The following is a 16,214-nucleotide window of genomic DNA, read 5'->3' as shown; positions in this document are numbered from 1 at the left end:
ACTGCGACGAAAGCAGGTCTTACGGGCAAGCTGGTAGCACGAAACACAATTGCGGCAAAATTCTCGGATAACGTTTAGCAAAGAGTAATAAAAAACAAAAATCGCGCGCGCAATCGCAATGATACGCGGCTGCTTTGCAAGCATTTTCTAGTCGTTTGCGTGAAAGCACGTTAGCAAGCAAACTCCATTACGCCTATTGTGACGTAACCCGGTACTCAACTGTTTCGAAACCTCTGAACCTAAGGGCCCGGCCCTATAATACATAGGGCGGCCACTTCCTTCACGCACACACACACTCTCTCTCTCTCTCTAGAGACGCTGCGTTGGATTTAGTAAAATATTCAGGTGGAAGTGGGCCAGCGCGCTTCAACAGGAGGACAGAACCGGTGGGTCTTAACCGTTGTGTGCCTGTACATTGACTCTGGCCACTCAGCCGGTGTGTTGGCTACTTTTGCAGCTCAAACGCGTGCATATCAAGAGAGCAGCCTGAGTGTTCTTGTATTGACAGCCACGGCGTACAAGGAATAACAGAAATGAGCTGGGCATATGGATTACAGCTTGTTGTCATTGTATGTTTCTTACCGGGTCAACTTCTTGCTAGAGGTAAGTGAGTGAATATATAATTTTTTGTTTAATTTAATATAGGTAAAATGCACAATACATCAGTAGAAACTGCGAGATTAGGAGATTCAGTCGTAACTGTAGCGACATAAAAAATTTAATTGTGTTCTTTGACGTACGATGCTCCACAATGAGCTACGTACGTGGTGGAAGGTTTCGGATTATCGTTGCAAAACTCGGAGCTCGTTAACGCGCGCTCAATCATTATCTAGATGGTCTTGCCTCTTCGCATGGTGCGCGTGCGTTTTAACGCGGTAGCGTTAAAGGGACCCTCACCAGGTCTTGCCAATTTGAGGTTTCGCGATAACACATTGCGCGATAACGATCGTGTCTGCAATGTATTGCGTCGTTACGCGCCGCGGAAAGATGAGAAATTTAAAACCGAACGCCATTTTTCCTTCTCACGGCCGCCGCGCTCCAAGCCGGTGGATGACGTACTCGTGTACCTGCGCTTACGTACTGATGTCCGTAGTGTGACGTCGCTCGGGGTGACTCGTGGCTTCCAGACAACATCTGTTATCTGTGTGATCTGTTGCTTGAATGGACGAATTGAGGTTTAGAGCCATAAAAAAACACGCAAACGAAATGTCTGGGTGTCTTTTTTTGTTTTACTTCGCACCGAAGCAAGAGAGATATACTTCCGCTTCGTGTGCTTGTTCCCCCGGCCGCACGGTCACGTCCTCAGGTACAGAAACTATGCCATTTCCTACCGTGTTCCAGCACGTGATCATGCTCTGCGATCCGCTTGTTCTGCCTCAGTTTTCATGTAGCACTGAATTATACCGCTAGCCAAGTCTCCTCGTGCACAGCGGGCAAAATCGTTCGATTCGCGAACGAGACAACAGCCCGCGCGCGACGCCGTCAGCGGAAGTGCGTAGCGCCGAAAAAACAAAGCGAGAAAAAAGATTACATGAATGCGGAGCTTGCGACATACGCGTCTCGCGATCCTCGAGGTCCGGTATGGGAGAACGCAGGGAAAGAATGGCGCTTGCGTAGGCTAGACAGGGCAAGTGGAGAGAGCGTCTTGCGTGGCAGTGGAGCCCGCCTGCTGAAATCTTTGGTTCGCGGCACTGAAATATTTTTATCTCAGGTATTAATAAGCCGATATGAAAAAAATTGTTCGGCAGAACGCTCCCTAGAATATGTGTAAGGACTATCAGTGTATAACCAAAATTTACTGCGGGGCCTGGGTAAGGCCCCGTTAAAGAGTCCATGTGGCAGAAACTCCGGCGTCCCGCATCCGGCATCAGACGTCGCAACAGCAAAGATATTTTCAAACCACACATACCCAGGCCGCTCACGGGACGCTAGCAATTCACTAAGCTAATTGAATTTCTCAAGCTAAAATACGTGAACAAATCCTAAAATTCGACTTACACAAACTAAAGACATGATAACTCTCGGATTGTCATTTGAATATATGAGGAAACATAATTCTGTTACGCGAAAAGTCAAAGAAACCCCATTTAGAGCGTTTCTACAATGAACAGACCAGAGACGGCGAAATTACCTGAAGAGTCCACGGTGCAATGCGCCCGCTTCCTTGAAAGTCTTCCAGGTGGCGCTCGCCTCCGCCGCATCGCGGCCCCGGCAAGAGGCCGCGTTTCGACCCCAAAGCTTGCCTTCGTGCATAGCGTTCGCTGCAAGTGTTTCCCGTTGAACATTACGGTTACATACGCTTTACTTTCCGGGAAGCGTGAGAAGCCGTCAGGGATCTTTGAATGCTATCGCTTTCCACCCTCAAAGGGAAGGGTTAAGCGTCCTCCAAATTTTTCACCTTCAGAACACAGTTGTCGACCTCTTCCTCAGTTGCGCCACGCCAAGCTGGTCTTGTAGGCATAAGATTTGTGTATATGCTTACTCTACTTCATAAAAACACATAGCATTCACAAAGCGTAGTGCGTTCTACGAAAACCCTTGCTTACGCGACTTTGTTTACTGAAGGGTCACGCGTGATATCTTTAGGAAGCCTAAGATGCGCGACCACTTAACAGAGCGCAGACGAAAAAGCAAAACAAGGACACACGAAAAGCCACAATGTAAGCACTTCGTGTTTCTTGTGTGCCGTATTTTATTCAAAATATATTGATGAAACTTGGCAGTTAGCTCAAGAGAGCGTATTGGGCTGCTGAGCACAAGGTCTCGAGATCGAATCGCGGCCACGGTGGCCGGATTCGACGCGAAAACACCAGTGTACTTAGATTTAGGTGCACGGTAAAAAACCCACCTAGTCTATATTTCCGGAGTCCCCCACTACGGCGCGCCTCATAATCAGCAAGTGGTTTTGCCACGTAAAACCCCCTAATGTTTTTTAAGGGAACGTAGTGATCAGTGATTCAAACGTGATAGTTCGAACGCTTCGGTGTTAGCGATTTTACAACAAAGCTGTTCGTGCGACTACAGCGGCTTTGAAGGTGCTCGAAAAGGTTAGACTCCACTACTCACTGTTTGCTGAAGAAACAATTAAACTCACAAGCTTTATATTTCCCAAGGTGTCGCGAACAATAGGGCCCATCTGCAGGCAAACTTTGGACCTTTTGGGTCAATTAGAGCCTTACTGAAGAATTGCTAAACCATTGGTTTTCGGGCCGTTTAGAGGCCATATGTGAAACGCTTCGAAATTTCTCCATTTGCCTGTGCGGACTAAACTTGGCAGAGATTCGTATTTTTCTTGTATTGGGGGCGCGTCTATGGGCAGCACGATCTGAAGTCTTCAAATATGTAGGTTAATTAACTGCTTGTAAAATACGTGCTGAATACTCGTCACCTAATTTTCTGCACTGACTAATGCACGCACTTGCTTTTGCACAGTTTACTCGTTCATGTACGAAAGGCATGATGCTTATAATTAATTAAATTAGCGAGTTCATAAACAGGGATAACGTGCCTCAGAATGGCTGGCCAATGTTTCGATAGGAGGAGCTGTCCTCGTCAAAGGCGGCCTCGTCATCCTCCGCACGTTAGTTTTAAACTTACCAAAAAAAAACATACGAGCCTACACCCACACCTACACAAAGCTACACAATCTACACAGAGAAGAACATGATCTCTAAAGGTCTAACACTGAAGGCTCTACCAGCTCTAGGAACACTCCCACCACACCATCGTGCAAACTGGCAAACAACATTGCACAATGCCTCACTTTCACTTTTGAATATCATCAAGGAACAGTGCGAAGAACAAATCGAAAGTTTTAGCCACATACTTCTGAACATAGCTCGGACACGAGATGAGAAGAAAGATTTACAGCTTTACGACGAAAAACAGCCTAGAAAATCGGTTCGACAACAAAGGAAGAAAGCAAACTTTAATCAAAGAACAACCTTCCAGGCAAACAGCCACCTTACGCCAACAAGAGGGACCTCGAGTTTAGAAATACCAGACGTAGCGGAAACTTCCATAAATTTAAACCACTCAACTGTTGTATAAATTTCAAAAACATTAAGTAAAAAAGAAATGGGCGTGCTTAGCAAGAACCTAAACTTTTGTCCCACGAACATCACAATAAATGAATTCGAGCTTCACAAGGACCTCTCAGAATTTTCCCGACGAATGCGTATTAGACACATTTTCGTCGACAACAACACACCAGACACCGCGACGCCACCACTTAGAGCCCAATCCACTTGGGCTCCCTGACCAGAACAAGCCATAGAACTTGACATATGCCATAAAACTGTCAGTGAAGAAATGATAAGTCAATCCAAGACATCCGAACGACCTAAAGATATAACTGCGTCAGAGAGTCATATCATTTCGAATTTTAGTTGCCGGAATGACATTGTTACTAATGAAGCAGATAAGGGTGTTATTATGGTTATGTGGCGAGTAGAAAAATACAAGCACGAGGCTTACAGACAACTAAACAACCCATAACATAACCGTAAGCTAGATAACAATCCGACATTATCCTACAGAGTGACAATTACCAACAGGCAAAAATCCCTTTTGACTGATGAATCGATAACACCGTAGGAATACAGTTTTTTTAAACCAAGGCACAAATCTGCCAGGTGTTTCCACCTCCTTCCGAAAATTCATAAAGTTCCATCCACTGAAATATACACCGCTATTATCCCAGGTCGCACGATAGTATCAAACAACAACATCCCGACAGAGAGCATCTTCCCATTCCTTAACCAATTCCTTGGTTACATGCCAAAAGGCCTTCAGTCATTTGTACAAGATACGCCCCACCTGCTGAGAAATATGGTGGACATTAATACTACCGGCACACTAACCCACAACATAATATTCGCAACACTAGACATCACGGCTCTGTACACCAACATTCCAATGCCTGATGGTTTACCTTCGATAAAACAAGCGCTGTCTAAACACAATGCACACCAGCTACAGATACATGGTACAAGCATAGGTACGCCTTTTGCACCAACCTAGGCGAACATATTTATGGGGGTTCTAGAAACATATTTCCTATCACGCTGCACTGACAAGCCCCACACATACCTACGATACATAGACGACATATTCATTATATGGGGACATGTTCACAACAGTATAGATATATATCTAGCATTTCTAAACTCTTTTCATTTAACAATAAAATTCACATCAGAATCCTGAACCGAGCACCTAAACTTTCTGGACAGAGCAATATACAATGACAATGGGGCGCTAAAGACAACGCTGTATAGGAAACCTTTCGACACACAACAGTACCTAGAATATACGAGCCACCATCCCAGACATTGCAAACAAGGCATCTTTAAAGACCAAGCCACACGACTACGTCGCATTTGCGTTGAAAACTATGATTACATAGATAGACTGGATCACCTTAAAGAAACCCTATCAAACAGAAACCACCCAAACAGTGATTTTCAAAAAGCATACACCGGTGCAACCAAGCTTGATCGAGCCGAGGTCATCAAGCCCCGCCCGAGGATAACAAGAACAACAGTGCCTCTTCTTGCTACTAAATTCTCAAACGCACTCCCTAACGTGAATAACATCATCAGTAAATACTACACAATTCTTGCCAGCAACCAGGGACTTAAGATATTTCCCGACCCGCCCAGAGTAGCCTACAGACGCAACACTAATTTTAAAGTCAATCTTGTGCATGCCAAACTAATGACAAAGACGAAGTTTGGAACCGGTCCCTGTGGCCACCCCATGTGCTCTACATACAAACATATTCAATCTATTACTACAGTAAAAAGTACAGCGTCGAATTGCGCACACAACGTAACTTAGCATTTTACCTGAACATCAAGCAATGTTGTCTACTGTCTAGAATGTGCCGCTTGTAGCAAACAACACATAGGTGAGACTGGACAAGAAATTCATACAAGATTCAGCTGTCTCCGCACGGACACAAAACACAATTTACCTAAAGCAGTAGCCAGCCACTTTAATGAACATGGTCCTATATTCGACAGAACAAGGCTCTATACACTACAAACAAATTTTCGTTCACCTCGCGAAAGTAAATATGCGGAATCATACCTCATACACAAGTTTAATTGACTACACACGACGGGAAGTTATTTGGCACTTGGCAAATTAGAATCTTTAAAAGCGGTAACTTAAATCTGAAATTCTCATATCGTGAACCTAGGCACAAAACACATTATGCCAGCAGCTAACCTGAATTCTTAACCTCACCTACTCCTCTATTTTGTAAATTTTTTCCTGCCTACTACTCAATTTAGTATACTCGTTCATGTTTTTGCGTTTATATCAACTGTACGACCCCCATTTACCCATGGACACCTGCCCCCGCCCGCTTCTGAACACGTTACCCTTCTATTTGTTATTCTGGTTTCGGTTCCCTCCCTCTCTTTTTTTATCTAATTTTTATTATATATTTTTTGAAACACCCTCGCCAACCCATTCCGAAGTCCCAGACGTTAGTATACCTATTTCGGCGCCTCAGCCACACAGGGTATCGCCATTTCTGTATACCACCGTAACGGCACCTACCTTGAGCTACTGGGGCTAACGTTCCATGAAAGACCATGTCACTGCCTTCCAGTTACCCCATGCATTGCACCATGGACTCTCTTAAGCACTTCAAGATTGTTCGACGCATTGCTGCTACGCTACGAAAGTCACTCTTTCAAGTCATGTTTTTTTTGGGGGGGCGCGGGGGAGGGCTTTTTTGTTACTCGCGCACTGACAGCCTGACTGGCCCTTCTAAAGCCACAAAAACATGCCGCCAACGACACCCTTGAATGCTCCTTAACCTCTTGCTTCCCCAACGCCCTCCCATGCCTCCCCCCTTTTTTCTTGTTCTTTCTTTTCTCTTATTTCCCCTTTGGTGTCACATACTCCATGTTTTTTTCTCTCCTTTTCTTTCTTTTCTCCCAGCCTACCCACCACTCTCCCGCTTTTGCCCCCTCGTCTTGGGAACCACACTCACAGACGTGAGGCGACAGCGCTCATTATCTATGAAGCCTCTTCTTTTATAACCAACCGCCACCGACAACAACCGCACGTGACGTCACTGCATTAACCCTTTAACACTAACATGCCGAGTATAACAAGGCCGCTTTTGACGAAGACAGGTCCTCCTATCGAAACGTTGGCCAGCGTTTCTGAGGCACGTTATCCCTGTATATAAACTTTATACCACAGTGTCTGTGGTATAAAGTATCTGTGGTGTCTGTCAGCCCCTTTCCTGATTTTGGATTAAATTAGCAAGCATGTTATGTCGTGACTGACAAACAATAAAATTTTCACGCTTTAGGCTATATGTAGCTTTTGTATAAATGTACTCATACAAGCGGTCCAGAATGTCCCGCTGCTATATGCACAATGTTTCTGGTAGTCATAAAACAATGGCAAGAGACACTGACTTGAAATTGCGCGAAAGTATGACCGACGTTAAGTTCACTTTGACGCAAATTTGGGAATGTCAAGCGGGAAAGAAAGCATTGTGAAAATGTATTGAACCCTCGTTCCATTTCTGACTTTTTTACTGATTTGTGATATGACGTTTCTTCGATATCTTATTGAAATATTGAAGCCACCCTGCCTATATTTGACTAAATTAAAAGGAAGGCATTGAGTAATGTGTCCGCTGAGATCAGACAGTGTGGATTAATAACGACGTTTGCACTAGAGGACCTACGCAGCTTCTTTTGAACTCTATGGGTACGGTTTTATGAGCATTGTATGCAGTGGAAAGTCAATGCATTTCATGGGGCACTTTGAAAATAATATCTCGAAATAGTGCGGAGAATCTGTTCCAAGTGGATACGCCTTGTGAAGTAATCGGCTATCATTCGTAGATTTGTAAGCCAATTCTAACCAGTGATCTTTGATGGAATGACCATGTGCATTACATAAAAAATAGGCTATGCAAAAACTCGTTTATTTGAGAAGAACTTTTCGGCAATCGACCCAAGAATTAAAACTTCTATCGCACACTTCGGCAACCGCTTATGTTCTAAAAGGTCAATTAGATCCTTTAGAGGTACGACGCTTTTATAAACGACTCAAATATATGCATCTCCCATACTATAATAAACCGGGTATAATCAAGACCCTACATATACGTGAATCGCGGAATATACGCGCGGAGATAATTTCAACACAGTCGACAGGATAGACTTCTAAAACCGACGCTTATAAAAATTATTTCTTTCCTAGTACAGTTTCCTGCTGATACTGTGGAATGCCTGACTTTCGCGTCTTTTAAAAACCACAATATAGACACCGTCGTTAATCGGCTCGTGTGTGGTGTCTGGCGCTTTTCGTCCCTGTGGTTTAATTTGTCTGCTTTTATTCCCAGTATTCTTCTACATACTTCCTCTATACTTATTTCTTTTGTATTTCTTTATCGAAATGGGATTCGGCCTATTTTCTAGTGTTTCAGTCAAATTGAACCGCCAGTTTTTATCTATTCACGTGTGGTGGCTCTATATTGCGCATTGTTTTAGTTCGTTTGGTTTCATATGCATGTGCTCCTTTATTATATTACTTGCTTTTTGTCACATTTACTGTACGAACAGTGTACCGACGTGCGGGTCATTCGACTCATTTCTTTTATTTGCCGCAAACCCGCTCCTTGAGTGGGTTGATCATGTCTGATTTTCTTATGTTCACGTGTTATTAGACTGCTTCTCTTTTTTCTTCTATTATGTATGTTTTGCTTGATTCACGTATTGTTAAGCTGGTTCTTTTTCTTGCTGTGCATTTTTGCTCTTTTGCTATGCACTTTCCACTCCTGCCTAAGGCCTTCTGTGAAAGCTGGCAGTAATTCTAAAATAAAAGAAAAAGTATGTTTCGTAAGGTAATTAATTAAAAAGTTAATCATCATACATATGTTATATTTAATTATTCATTTTGATTTCTCGTGGAATGCCCGCTTCATCGAGTAATTTAGATCAAGTTTTATAATTGTGCCATCTGCAACCGGCAAGTTTTAAAAATTTTGGGACCTAAAGATACGCAAGGTATACTTACATGCATTTGTGTGTGTGGGCACAGAATGAGCTTTATTTGCCACTCGCTCTGAGACAGTCACGCATCGTTAATTTTTATATGACACCTATTATGAAAATCATACTTTCATGGTAAAACAGTAGGTTGTTTCTATTGTTCCGCTCTCTCAGGCTTCAATGCAAGAGACCGCAGATGTCTGCAGGCAGTGACAGTAGAAGGCTGCGAAACCGTCCTCTTAGGCTGGAGCTTCATCAAGGCCTCCAATAAATGTGCTAAAGGATTTGTCTGCTCAGACAATATCAACAGATTTGCTAGTCAAGCGGAATGTACACAGCTTTGCCCGCCCAGTGAGTATTTTCTGTGAACTTATCTTTAGCAGCAGTATCAGTAAGCAGTGGAGATATGCGAAATATTGTAATCGAGTCTACCCGCACTTCAAGCTTTCCCTGCGCAAGTTGACTGTGCTCCCCTTTCTAACGCGGTTAAAACTGAGACACGCGTTTTGAAAACCTTGAATAATGCCGCAATTTGAGGGTGGCCGGAATGGATTTGGCTGCCCGAATACTCACAGCTTAGTATTCTTTGAGTAGGATTAGATCCTTGTGAAGAAACACATTTGTAGCTTTTGAATATTAGCTCCAGATTGATGGCAGAAAGGAAACCTCAAGATTCTCTTTTGCCAGTATGGTTCAATATCTGAACGTCGCGTTTTTTTTTATCGGAAAGCCTATCAATTTTAACGCAATACATACCTTCTTTTGCTCTTTCTGTGTTCACATAATCTAAGCTATATCTAATGATGAGAGATATAGCATAACCGGAAAGTTCGGAGTCATCTGTGCCTTGCGCAGTCACCAAACTGTGATTTTGAGATCTGGCATTTGCCAGTTAAATACTTTTGACTTTCTCGTGCATGGAACATTTATAAGAAGTTGTGGTGAGGCTCATATATTAAGATATTGGCAATGGAGAGCCTACCCTTCTTACTGACATGCACAGGTTTTGTTGCATGGTAAACAATTTTTCCTCGGACGATTTTTTCGAAGCGCCTATTATTTAAACAAAAACTTGTTCAGACAGTTTTGATTGGTTGAGGAAATGTCCAAAAATTAGCAACTTGCAAGCAGCAGCGTGAGAGCTATCGGTTCTTAAATGCTACGGTTTATTCTTAAAATATCTTCACATTGCTAGCTAAAGGCAAGTATTGTGGTGAAGCAAACGAAATATAGGGTGTTCCAGCTAACTTTATCCAAGCTGTGCACCGATACAAAGATACTATAAAAAATGTGGGTCAAGGTACAATTTTAAGACCGACGGCGTTGGGTTGTCATACCTCTGACGATCAAACATTGCAGGCCTTGTAACTGTACGTTCTACCGGGTTTTGAAGCTTTCTTTTTTTTTACATTGAACAGCTTGTGTAGCATTAACTAAGACACATGGTATATTGTTAATGTAAGTGAAGGGTGAAAGGCGGATGTTTCTAAAAGCGTATGTTATAGAATATTATTTTGCAAAGAAGATACTTATGTTGCGTTTGTGGTTTCATTTCGTAAGTCCGAAGAAAATGGAGCTGCTAATCAACACACATGCAATGGCAGTATAGGTGGCTCGCTTTGCCAGCTGTATAAAGTAAGTGGAGCCAAATTCCCAAAATTGAATGGTACATCTTAGTGAACCAGGCCAAAGGTGTATAATAAGCAACAGTCTACGGTTACTTACACTACTTTTTCAAGAGCGACAGATTACGAAATGAAAACGAATTAATTTTGTCAATTTTGAAGTATTTGTACTATGCAAGAGGCCGCATTTGAAAAGTTGTTGAGCGGGTGTAGACATAACCACTGAAGTGGTGGGAGGCTACACGACGAGGTAGCCGCTGCAGCCACGATTTATTGAAGTCGGCCCGCGATGGTGTTGTAGATGTAGAACCATGTGATCAACATCGTGTTTTTCGTGATTCGCTCAGTGCACGTGGGTCTAGCCATCTTCATCAGCCGCTCTAGAGCCGATAGTCGCACTGCTACAATGTTCTCAGCTTGCTCTTTAGTTTTTCACGGCTATTTTTCAAAGATCGAGAAAAAGCCCCCAAAGTATGAAAAATATTCAGTGGAGATTTATCGCTAACGCATTCGAATTCCGTGACGGCGCTTCTGTGCCTCTGTAGTGTAGTGCTTAGCGCTGACAAGGAAGCTATGTTACTAAAGCTCATATCTTAAGACGCCAACAAACATCGACACCAAGGACAACATAGGAGAAATTACTTGTGCGTAATATATGAAATAAAGAAACGATAAATTATTGGTAATGAAAGTGGATGAAAAATCAACTTGCCCCAGGTGGGGAACGATCCCACAACCTTCGTAAACAACTTCACCTGTCGTATGTTGTTTTTTCATTCACTTTTATTTCCATTTATTTATCATATCTTCATTTCATTTATTAGGCACAAGTAATTTCCCCCATGCTGTCCTTGGTCTCAGTCTTTGTTGGCTTTCTATGATATGACCAATAAAAATCGGGCCCCTCACTTAACCCCGTTCTTTCCCGTTTAAAGTTCATAATAGTACGTCAAGCGACAACAAAGAGAATCCTCCGTAGAAAGCTAGAAAAAGGCATTAGAGAAGCCGAAAGCGATCAAGCCAGCTATATATGAATTCTTCGTCAAACACACCTTGCGACATTACATTTGCGGTAAATTGCAATGCATTTTTTTAAATACGAAAAACCACAACTTTCAGATGCTGATTACTTCCACAAGCTGAGGTCACTTGGCTAGATTCACAAAGATCAGAGGGTCACCTCCACCTTGCGGTTACGTCACAAAGAAGAACGTTGTGCAAGTTTTCCTATACTCTACATTGTGGCCGCAGATCTAGAGGGCCATAACATTGAACATGTAACAATATGCATCGTTGAATAGGCCTGTTTTCTGAAAGATTGCTTATTATCGATTGTGCGAGTAAACACGACCAATGTCTGTTACGATTCCCCCGTATTTAAGTTGGAAACGTCACTCTGGCAGAAATCAGTACAGTTGTGCGAGCCCAATGATAAAAAGGTTATCCCAGTAGAAATGCGGAACGCTGGGTTGGTCATCTGGAAATGGCCTGGGTAACACGTCTATCACAAGGAAAAAGGAAGATAAAGCATATTTTTTATGTTCAAAACAGATGTGCCAGTGAGTGAATATTTCGCGAAACTTCAGCAATATCAAAGCAGACCGTTCAACGAAAGCTCCCCTTACGCACTGATATAAGCCAGATTTCTAGAAAGGATCAAACTGGCGTACACACTTTCATTGCAAATTCATGCATGCTAACAATGGAGATTTATTCACAGAAAAATGATGACACTAGCATTACAGCCAAAATTTTAACAATAATTTCACTCCGTTAGAAAATTGGACATCAATATCTTTAACAATAGATCAGCACACCTGATGATGCGAAAAAGAAGCACACCTTAAAATCGGAGAGCCAGGACGTGAAATGGAGAAACGATGAATTGGTCAAGCATGGTTTGGTCAGTATAACAATAGCCTTCAAGACGGAAATAGAAAACATCTCGTAGAAAGTACGTTATTCGGTTTGTACTCGAGTGGTCCGATACCTAAGCACGTGTCCTGAAGAGATCAAGAAAATAAAGAAAACCCTTCTAAAACATAAAAATAACACGTGCTTGATTATGTTGTCAGAGCGACGAAGGCAGTGGCTTGAACGAAGGAAGATGAAATGTTGGCAGACTAGCAAACAAAACTTCTATGAAAAAAGTCAACGTTTTTCATTTATATGTCTATCTACGATTGTTGTGATGGCGTAAGTTTTGCTCTAATTGTGTTTATTAAACAATACAATATTCTTTTCCTTTCTCGACTGCAGTACCGGGCAGGAGACCAAGAATGCGAATAAGGAACTGCCGGTACTGGCTTAGTGAAGGAGGGGAATGCCAGAAACATTGGTTCGGTTTCAAAAAAGACTTCTTTGGAGTTAAGCGTCGAGTGCTCTTTTATACTGGATGTGACAGTGACCAGCATCGGCACTTTGCATACGACTTCTTTTGGAAAAGATGCCGTGGTAAGAAAATGTTAATTCACATTGACGGTTTCGAATTTTGAAGTCCCTCAGCATTGTGGTAAAGCTGAATTTCTTTCGGAAATGATAAAACTTCAACTAGGCTAACTTAGGTACAATTCTTAGCTAATACCTTGAGTGGGAAGGTCCGAAATGACATTAAAAAATAAAACGGACATTGGCTTTTTTTTTCTATTTTTCACTTCCAGGCATAATTAGGCACATGTGTCTCTAGTTGCTGTTCCTTATTCAGCCACCTATTCCTAGTTTAATAAGATAGCACAATAATAACTGCTGCAAATATAGATATACGTATCTAAATGTTATCTATTTACGCCTGTTCAAAACAGCGTTAGAATGTTGTTTAAAAGCGTTAAAATGTTGCAATGACCTGCTCCGATTTGACTATATTACAGGCGTCACGAAATGATGAAAATAAACCAAAATTACTTGAAAAAAAACGCACACTTTAGAATATTTATGACACTTTAGTCTACTGAGCATCTTTTCTGGTTTTAGATGTCTGGGACTTGCAGTTACCGCAAGGAAAGTTGGAAATTGGACTTAGTATGGCTTTAACACTGTGCAAAATTAATTGGCAATTTTTATTTTGCATATTTCCTGTAATAAGTGCATTTTGAAACCTTGGTACACTGAACGTAAAAAATAAAGGCATTTTGGGGTATATATCCTGCATGGTGTAATCTTATTATTCACATGTCTTGCGGAGTAAGGGACAGCTGGTAAATTGAATAAATAAAGATGCCGTAGTCGGTAAAGCCAACAGCAAAGGGTGAATAATTCATAAAAACGTGTCTTTCTTTTCTAGAGGTTCGTAGACCCGCAAGTGGAAGAGGTGAATAAACGGCAACACAGAACAAACGACCGAGTGAAGATGTCCCGCACTAGCACCGTTGACGAGTACTGCCTGTTTTACCCTTCCAACAAGAAGTGCTTAAAATGAACAATTTATTCAATAAGGTATTTTCCTTCTTTGCGAATAGTATGCCTCGGTTCTATTACCACACTCAAGATTCTGCAAAACGCCAAATTGATCACAGATATCTTGTATATTAACCCGCTAAATCTGGTGGGTGATGTCGACTACATTACCCACCAGACTACCTGTATATTACACAAAAAACATGGAGCAGTTCACATTCCAAAAGAACCCTTTAAATACCAGTGTTAATATGTCCAACATTAGTAACATCCTGGTAAGGACTAGTTGGTACAACTTTACAACTATGCACAAATAGCGCGATGAAACGAGGACCCTTGGTTTCGTCGCCCTATTTGAGCATACTTCTAAAGATGTCTTTCAGTCATAACCATGCGGCAGAGAGCTTCGCGTGGCATATTCAGTCAGTGCAATTTTAATAAAATTACTAACAGAAGAATGCTCCCAGCAGAAAAATTAAGACTAAAGTACTCTCGGTTGTGGTGGAAACAGTGTTTACCGTCCTGCAATTTACATATTTCAGCTCACTTTGTTTTATTTAGTTGCCGACTTATGGACTTCTTGCCTCTCATTCGGCTTGTCTGTTTGGAAACCTACCCAGTGGTACATATGGGTGTGGGCAACGCAACTGTTAAAAAGCATCGCGGCAGCATACATGCCTCATACACGACGCGTTTCTCATGTTGCAATTCGGCGAGTAGATACATTGCTTCAATCCCAACTGCAGGCTACCCAATGCCACTCGCGCAGTTGCACATACCAACTGGTCCAAGTTCCCTATTGGGAAACATACCCAGTGTGAAACATGCCCAGTTGTATGTGCACACCAGCTCAAATAGTCTATTGGGGAACATACACAGTAGTGCATACCTAGTCCCCAAGTCGCTACGTATTTCATTCAACAGCAGGAGTCTGAACTCGGAAATTGCAAGAAAGAGGCAAAGAAGGCCGCCTTACTCCTAGTATAGCGATTACCGTTTTGAGGACACTTCACACACCTTTCGGGGGCTTTTTTCGTATCGGTGTTGGCTGTCTCTAAGTGTCTGTAACGCTGTTCCCGCCTTCTTCGGCCACTGGGTAGTCCATGGTTTAGTAAGGCCACAAGGCTGGTGTGATATGGAACTAAGTGTGAAACCAATCGTCAGGCCAACTGAGGTCACGGGTATACGACATTGCGCATGTGCCACTCATGAGTGAAACCATTTCACCCCAACTTGTAATACTCGTGCCTTTGTTTATCTGCTGCTTTTCCACGAACGCCCTTTACCCCAACTTTGATCGCGACATAGGTGAAGCTAGGTATGTTCCACACTTCAAAGAATTCGCTGGACACGCGCAACTGGCTATCTGCCGCTCTCCATTGAACCTCCACAAGAGGAAACATTAGCTCGGGTGCCCCTATCTAAATACATGTAAAAGGCGAATTCGTCTTCCTCGGCAACCCACTGCACCAAATCTGACGAGGATTGTTGCATTTAAAAGTAAGCCTTAAAATCTAGAGACTGTTACTTTCGAATTTTTTATTTAGGTCATCAATTTTTTATTAAAAATGTGCGAAAAGAGAAAAATTTTCAAAAAACTATGAAGTTTACAACTCTGTAACTCGGCAATAAAAAAATCATAATCCTGTGAATTGCATCGAATAGTACATCTAAAGCAGGCAAAAGTGATATGTCACACATAAAACAAAAAAAAATGTTATATGGAAATACAGCTTTTGCAGAACGCTTGTGCACGACGTAACATATAAAATGACATATTCAGTTTGTTTGCTTTTAATGATTTAGTGGATGTCGTTAAAAGAACCGCGATATCTGCTCTTGATGCAGAGCTATTAATTTCTAAATTTAGTGCTTTTCTTATTTCCAAGCTTGCGAATTTTTTGACAATCCTTTCAACAAAATTTAGGCCCTAAATCGAGATTCCGCGACCAACAGTCACTATAATTTAACTTTCACTCTCAACTTTAGCAGATTTCATTAAAATTGGTCCAGGGATTATCTCAGAAAATGTATTTGCGTTTCACATGTACTTGAATAGGCCGCGTCGGAGTTGGGCCCGAGCTAAAGCTTCCTCTTAACACAATCTCCGATGACTGGGCGTGCGCCAGTGGGCATGTACCACAAGGTATCTGCGACTCTTCTG

The 16,214-nt window shown here is 42.2% G+C and overlaps 1 protein-coding gene across 3 annotated transcripts; it reads left to right on the top strand.

Moving 5' to 3' along the window:
* The first annotated feature begins 242 nt into the window (after positions 1 to 242).
* On the top strand, positions 243 to 14,109 carry LOC142564830 (uncharacterized). Of its 3 annotated transcripts, none has more exons than XM_075676008.1 (5): positions 243 to 386; positions 458 to 603; positions 9,207 to 9,383; positions 12,917 to 13,111; positions 13,938 to 14,109. In XM_075676008.1, exons 2-5 carry the CDS (start codon positions 534 to 536, stop codon positions 13,970 to 13,972), a joined length of 477 nt encoding a protein of 158 aa, XP_075532123.1. In that variant the 5' UTR covers positions 243 to 386; positions 458 to 533; the 3' UTR covers positions 13,973 to 14,109. The 3 variants fall into 3 exon arrangements, with proteins under 3 accessions (XP_075532123.1, XP_075532122.1, XP_075532121.1); XM_075676007.1 differs by having other exon boundaries at positions 266 to 386; positions 434 to 603; XM_075676006.1 differs by having other exon boundaries at positions 291 to 603.
* The last annotated feature ends 2,105 nt before the right edge of the window (positions 14,110 to 16,214 follow it).

The sequence above is a fragment of the Dermacentor variabilis genome, chromosome 11 (genome assembly GCF_050947875.1).
Source record: "Dermacentor variabilis isolate Ectoservices chromosome 11, ASM5094787v1, whole genome shotgun sequence".
NCBI classification, from domain to species: domain Eukaryota; kingdom Metazoa; phylum Arthropoda; class Arachnida; order Ixodida; family Ixodidae; genus Dermacentor; species Dermacentor variabilis.
This window is presented reverse-complemented; position numbering and strand designations above follow the sequence as displayed.